General features: G+C 44.1%; 1 protein-coding gene across 1 annotated transcript; it reads left to right on the forward strand.

The window, feature by feature from the left end:
- Window positions 1-1,578: 1,578 nt before the first annotated feature.
- LOC127229146 (cathepsin J) lies at window positions 1,579-6,660 on the forward strand. The gene is made up of 8 exons (XM_051194155.1): window positions 1,579-1,665; window positions 2,877-3,013; window positions 3,302-3,424; window positions 3,565-3,711; window positions 4,192-4,416; window positions 4,878-5,040; window positions 5,592-5,709; window positions 6,507-6,660. The coding sequence occupies exons 2-8, from the start codon at window positions 2,888-2,890 to the stop codon at window positions 6,607-6,609; spliced, it is 1,005 nt and encodes a 334-aa protein (XP_051050112.1). The 5' UTR covers window positions 1,579-1,665; window positions 2,877-2,887; the 3' UTR covers window positions 6,610-6,660.
- The last annotated feature ends 633 nt before the right edge of the window (window positions 6,661-7,293 follow it).

Below are 7,293 nucleotides of genomic sequence, written 5' to 3' on the forward strand. Positions count from 1 at the left end.
ACCTCCCTAGTGCTGGGATTAAAGGTGTGTGATCCCACGTGCTGATGTCACCTTTGTGTGAGCTGTTTCTCTTCAGGACTAGATCAGTTTCATGTAGCTCAGTGTGGCTTTGAACTAACAGATCCATCTGCTTGCCTCTTGAGTCCTGGAATCAAAGGTGTGTACCACTTTTGCCTGTCTCTGTGGCTAGCTAGTATGGCTGCTGGGATTAAAGGTGTGCATCACCACTGCCTGGCTCTATGGCTTGTGGCTAGCTTTGCTTTTTGAGCTCTCTGGCAAGCTTTAGTAAATCATAAATAATCTATCCCCACAGAGTTAGGCAGTGGGAAATAACGTGATAAAATTATACTGTATGATACTCCAAAGAATGAATTTAAAAATGAATAGGACGTGTGAAGAGGGAAACAAGCAGAAGGTAAACAGAGCATAGAGGACTGTGGGTAATAGTAAGAGCCGACACCTCTTATTGATGCTTTTCAGTTTCTCTAAGAACATTTATGCAAATCTAAAAAGTTAGCCTTCACTATATCTCCTACTGTTAGCGATTTCTAGGGTAGTGTACAGCATAGGGAAGGTCGCTATCATATATTTCTTCCCTGATCTCAAGAAGCCAGCAAATGTAATAATCAATGGATAAGACACAGTGGTGTCTGTGTGCCCTATGATATAATAGAACCCGAGACTATGAGAGAAATGTGACAGTCTCTAGTGTGGGATAATATATCTCTTAATGGTACCACTTTTTAATACTGGTGCAATGAAAACTACCTTTCATCACTCAACCAAAAGCAGTAGCCAAATGCCTACACTGACAAAAAGAAATGATGGGCGCTAAGGTGGGCGGGGGATAAAAGAGGATTGTTGTTCAGTGTCCAGAGCTACCCTGAAGAAGAGAGCCTTCTGAATACCTCTTTTTGGTGCTTGCAAAGCAATGCATGTACCCCTAAGGCTACCAGGAAGAGTGACAAGTAGATGATGCTTCTAGATGGCAGCTCACTGCATTCTCCAAGAGGAAAACCAGGAACTTTCACGACACCCCTTACAGCCACACTCATTCATAATTCCTATTGTGGTTCAGCCTTGCATATCACTTACCTCTTTGGGGGTCACTCTCTCCTAAAGATTCCTGTGAGACCCAACTGTGTTGCCCTCTGACACGGGGAAAACAGAGCATCCCAAGGTCTGTGTTCTCACAGGATCCAACCATAGCAGTGGACTATATACAAAATAGAATGCACTGACTAACCCCATGCCAGGGATTGTAACAAAATCTTCCCGTTCTAAACTGTGAGGGTACACTGCCACATAGCTCTTCCGAGAAACACAATCTGCAAGCAAAATACCAGATATACTGTGATCTACAGCCTACAGGATGGCTATCTAACTTCCTTTGACAAGGTCAACAGAGGCAGCCCAGGCTCAAACTTACAGCATCAGGCTGAAGTCATATCTCAGAAAAAGCCTAAAGTCAAAGTGCCTGGGGGGGTCTCATCCAGTCTCCAACACGGCCAATCAAATGGCAGGCATGGCTGAGGGGTGGGGACAACTGTCTACATACTTGGGATTTAAGCCTGAGCTAAGTATTGCTGGGTCAGATCCTGGGTCCTTGGCAAGCTCCGTGGAGTTGAGTCTGTGGGTGGACTGAAGCAGCATAAGTCACCACAGGTGAGGCTCGGTCTGCACCAAGGCAGAATGGGAAATGATCCTGGAGGGGGTCCTTGAGACTCCATGGAGAATCAGGGAGATCCCCAAGAAGGAGAGTATATTCTAAGGCTCAGCTATCCTTCTGTGTGTAGGTGGAGGAGAGGGGATGGAAAAAGTAGAGGAATCCAGACCTCTTGTTCCCTGGGTACAGGTTTGCATAGGTTCCCTGTAAATACACACCTGAGTCTGTCCACAGAGAGTGACTCAAGTTACACCAGTAACCATCATTACTACCTCCTGGGTGATAAAGATTATTTCCTGTACAGAACCCTTGGGTAACTCTGTTTCAGCTGACCTGTGTAGATGTAGTAGAAGGAAGCATGTCCCTATCCAGGTCTTTTGGGAAGTGTTCTAAAGACCCTGCAAGTCCTGAACCTGAAATCCCACTAGAGGCTTGCTATTGTACTCCATCTCCACTTGAGGATCTGGCTTCCTGTGGTTTTCCAATGTGACCTCAGTCCCATTGAGGTGGCGTGTGGAGAGTTTGTTTGCATGGTCCAAACTGTAGGAGAGAAGTAACAGTGTCTGTGATTCGTCCCCAAATGTGTAGTCCTGGCTGTCCAGGAACTCGCTCTTTAGACCATGCTGGCCTTGAACTCACAGAGTTTTGCCTTCCTCTGCCTCCTGAGTGCCGGTATTAAAGGTGTGCACCAACATTTCCTGGCCTTTCCCATATTCTTTATAGAAGACATTTCACAAAATTTTCGTTCAATAAGGGAGGAAGCAAGACAAGCCCACTACTCACTGTGTATTAGAAAGGGAGACAACGCCATGTGGTCCCAATTCTTGGGTTCATCTTGAAATTTGGATCTGATGCCACGTAATAGGAGTCTTGCTTGGTTTATATCATGAGTCAGTGATATCCTAAGCCCATGGTTGTCTTTCTGCTTCTGGTTCTCAGTGTGTGCGGAGACCTTTATTGAATAATAAGACGTAGTACACCTGAAGTTTTCATTGCTAGAATGCTGGGTAAATGCTCTTTGTTTTGCATTGGTCCTAATGACTATCAGTGGTTGATTCGTTTGAAACCTATCCTAAGCCTTTTCTAAGTGTTTGGAAGAGTGGTTCAAAGAATGTTATTGACCACAGATGGACTGATTTCTTAGGAAGGAGTAGGAAGACATTTTACAGATACTGGTGTGGCCACGTCTTCATTTCCCTTACCTCTCCAGGTCCCTGAGACATGACTCCTGCTGTCTTCCTGACCATCCTGTGCTTCGGAGTGGCCTCAGCAGCTCCAGCGCTTGATCCCAGTTTGGATGCTAAATGGCAAGAGTGGAAGACGAAATACGGAAAATCATACAGCCAGGTTGGTAACTTGAAAACTGCCCAGAAGGACCTCAGGATGAATTGTCACTGCTGCAGAAAGTGTGTAGACACATTAGATGTCACAGACCTCACCTCTCGCTGAAAAAAATTACCTAATCACAGGCATTGTGAGCACAGGCTGACCAGATTCTCTTTTCCTCCGCATGTGGCATGTATGTGGCTGCCATGTCTGTAGCTCCCTCTCATTGACCCCTGTCCACCTGCAGCAGCTAGTCCACTTTCCAGAGTTTAGTTATGAGGAAGTGCCATTCATTATGCTCATTTTCAGGAAGAAGAAATGTGGAAGCGAGTAGTGTGGGAAGAAAACATGAAGATAATCCAAATGCACAATGGAGAGGGTGGCCTGGGGAAGCATGGTTTCACTATGGAAATGAACGCCTTTGGTGACATGGTGAGTGTGGCGTGGGTTGCTGCACACTAGGCTTTCATCAGTTCTTTACACGGGGTCCTTTTGTTTTACCTCGGTTTGCTTTGGTGGGTTGCTTTCATAGTTTGTTTTTGCTTTGTTCACTAATGTTATTTTCCTTGAAGACCGGTGAAGAATACAGAACACTGATGACTGATATTCCAGTTCCAGCTGCCATGAAGGTGAAAAGTGTCCAAAATCCTCTACTTAACCATTTACCCAAATCTGAGGACTGGACAAAGAAAGGCTTTGTGACTCCTGTGCGGAACCAGGTGACGTAGCAACTCATGTCCGTAATCTTAAACCACTTTGAAGACTAAATACTTGCTGTATCTGTGTGTATACTGAGTATGAAGAAATGTGCAGTTCACTTTTTATTTCTTCAGTGAAAGCTCCCTGCATTTATACTATGGCTATTTATCTTAGGAATTCATCACACACACACACACACACACACACACACACACACACACACACACACACTGTTTGTCTAACTGTTGTCCTCTACTGCATCTGTCTCTGGGATTTCTTTCTCCTTTTCTTGTCATTGATAACCCATAAAAGCAGTAGGTCCTACTCAAATGTCTGTGTCTGTGTGTCCATCAACTGGGGGCATGTGCTAACCACCAGCAGCCATGTCCTCTAGGAGAGCACTATCTCTTTCCCTGGGCATCTATCAGATACTATATCTGTCTGTGTGGTTGCTGGGATGAATTTGTTTGAGTATTGACAATCTTTACTTCCCTGTTCAGGGTCAGTGTGGTTCTTGTTGGGCTTTTGCTGCTGTCGGTGCCATAGAAGGACAGATGTTCTGGAAAACTGGCAACCTGACCACTCTGAGTGTGCAGAACCTAGTGGACTGCTCTAAACCTCATGGCAATAATGGCTGTGTTTGGGGTTCCGCATACAGGGCCTACAAGTATGTTTTGCACAATGGAGGTCTAGAGGCTGAGGAAACCTATCCATATGAGGCAAAAGTAAGTGAACCTTCTATGCCACTGTCATTTCAGCCAGCTTCAGGCAAGGGGCAATTGTATAATAATCCATTGTCTTCATAACACACATTGGGAGGTAGAGTCATGCTACACCATCAATGGTCTCATGAAAGCATCATTGCACAGGTTTCTAAGGCGATGGTTTCCTTGTAGCTGCTCTTGCTTCTGTGCACACACATAAAGAATATGTGAACCATCCCACATTTAATGGACATACCTCCCTGCATGATTTCTTACAGACTTAAAGACCTGTGAGGTTTCATTGAAGGTGTGAGAGCTGATTTTCATTTCCAAATCTCCCAGTAACACCTCATTTCCTGGAGTGATTTACAACAGTCCAGACATGGGGATGCTCGGCTGGCAACTGCAGGGTTGTGGTTCTGATGCACAGCCCCAGGATGTGTGTGGAAGTAACTGAGCCTCTTATCCCTATACATTTTAAGGAAGGACCCTGCAGGTACAAGCCTGAGAATTCTAAAGCTTATATCACAGAGTTTGTGACCCTCCCAGCAAATGAGGATTACCTACTGGTTGCTGTAGCAACAATTGGGCCCGTCTCTGCTGCAATTGATGCTTCCCACGATTCTTTCAGGTTCTACAATGGAGGTAAGTATATCTCCCTCCAGATACGAGAAAAAGTGACATCCCCATGCCGTGCGGTGCTCATGAAGTGCTGTTTGGGCGTCTGGATTTTCATCCCCACCCAATAATACTGGGTTCTATCTTTAATTAATATGACCCTGTCATGTAAGCGAGTACATCGCATTTCATAAAATTTGTTGTTTAGCTTATTTAAAATCTGTCCTCAATTTGGTGGGTGTTTGATAGTTTTATGGAGACTGTACACCTGAATCAAATTATTAATAACATCCTTGAATTAAGAAAGTCTTATTCAGAGAGTTTTACTTGGCATGAACTCCTAGTTTAAAAATTAAAGATTCCGATTACTCATTTTATAAGCACCGAAGCAACTTGTAATCAACAAATCCATGCTTACTTTGGTTTCTTCGGTCTTCTGTATTAGTATTCTCAGTTTATTCGGCTCTTAAGTCTGTCTGTAGCTCACATCATTTCTGGGATCTTTGAAATGCTTCCGTTCTTGATGGTGGTGGTCACAGTCAGGTGTCCGTGCAACTCACATCTGCTTTATTTCTCAGGTATTTATCATGAGCCAAATTGCAGCAGTTATCTTATCAATCATTCAGTTCTGGTGGTTGGCTATGGATTTGAGGGAAATGAAACGGATGGTAATAACTACTGGCTGATCAAGAACAGGTATAAACTCTCCCTCCCCCCCCCCCCGCCAAAAAAAAATCTGTATTTGAAATTCTGGTGACCAGAGAGACGGCTCAGTGTTTAAAAGCACTGGCTGCCTGCCCTTCTGGAGGACTCTCAAAGAGATCATCTTAATGCTTGAGTTCACAGGCTAGGAACTTTGTTCCACCTAAGTTGACCAAAGTCTGTTTTTATTCTTCCATGTGTGTGTATGAGGGATAGTGCACGCAAGAGTGCTTTTACGTCCATGACGCCTGTGTGCACAGTTGCACGTGTGTAGGGGCCCGATGTTAGTTAGCTTCAGTTGTTCCTCAGTCATTGTCCAAGTTCTACACTGAGGCAGTGCCTCTCACTGATTGAGGAGTTCACTGTCTAGTTTGGTTAGACAGCTTGTGCCAGCTTGTGTACCGTGTCCTGAGAACTGGCTGTAGGGACACTACAGTGTTAATCTGGCTTTAAAATGGCTAACTGATCTCTAGTCCTTAGCCTCTGAGCTACCCTATACCATAAGCTACCTATTCACAATATGGTGTCATAACTTTTCATTCCATCACTGTTGTTTGTGGGTGTCAATTAATTCATGTCATTGTTTTTTATAAAATCTGACAGCTTAGTTAAGACTGAACTACCCTTTCTCTGCCATGGTCTTCACAATCCTATGTGAGGTACCTCTTGGTACTCAGGGTAGACCCTCAACTTTTTCTGACCCTTCTGTTAAGTTGGTCTCTTGCCAGTTATTGTATGTTATCTATCATTCAATGATCTTTCTGTTAAATGAAAACCATGTTTCCTTCCAGCTGGGGTGAACAATGGGGCATAAATGGCTACATGAAGATCGCTAAAGATCAAAACAACCACTGTGCAATTGCTTCATATGCCAGCTTCCCCAATATATTCTGAGCTGCCTGGTGGCCACAAGGGAGGGCTTGACAGAGGCAGCATTCGGTGGCGTGTCTTCCTTTGCACGGTGACCAGCCTTTGCCGAGTATGTTCAACAGTCGAGTTCCTGAAGAGCTACACTGCAATGTGGATTCTGGAGCCTGCTCACTCTATTTCAACATTGCCAGCTACTGTAAATTTTCAATTTTAATGGCTATTCAGATGGTGTCTTTAAAGATTAAATTCAAATATAATTTCTAGTTTCTCTCTGCCTTCTGAAGTGATTTATTTTTAGAGTCAAGCAAGTAATTTACCTTGAAGACAGCATTGAGTATGATGGTGGCATTCTAGGGGAAAGAGTGGTCTACATATAGGGTTCTCCAAGAGACTTTATGAATGTTTCTAGATTTGATAATTTTTAACCAACATTAATTTACCCAGTTCGATTCTCTGTGAAGTGTGATCGCACCATATACTGCTCTACTGAACAGGACTGAGCTGGGCTCTCCCTTGTCCAGCCCCTCAACCCTGTACTAGTTTCCCAGTTACTGTGTCAAGGACATCAAGGTCCCCATGTCTGTAGTTACAGTGCTGTGGTTCAAGTGACACTTCCAGATTATTGAGTACTTCAACATACAAAATGGCAAGAGGGACATTTCATTATAGTCTGCCATAGACATGGTCCTGTCATTAAATCTTGAGCTT

Source organism: Phodopus roborovskii, unplaced genomic scaffold, assembly GCF_943737965.1.
Source record: "Phodopus roborovskii unplaced genomic scaffold, PHOROB, whole genome shotgun sequence".
NCBI lineage: Eukaryota > Metazoa > Chordata > Mammalia > Rodentia > Cricetidae > Phodopus > Phodopus roborovskii.

Coding starts and splice junctions, on each gene's coding strand:
- LOC127229146 (XM_051194155.1), top strand. CDS start 2,888: ATGACTCCTGCTGTCTTCCTGACCATCCTGTGCTTCGGAGTGGCCTCA. Junction 3,425..3,564: donor TGAACGCCTTTGGTGACATG/GTGAGTGTGGCG, acceptor TTTTCCTTGAAG/ACCGGTGAAGAATACAGAAC. Junction 5,041..5,591: donor TTTCAGGTTCTACAATGGAG/GTAAGTATATCT, acceptor TTTATTTCTCAG/GTATTTATCATGAGCCAAAT.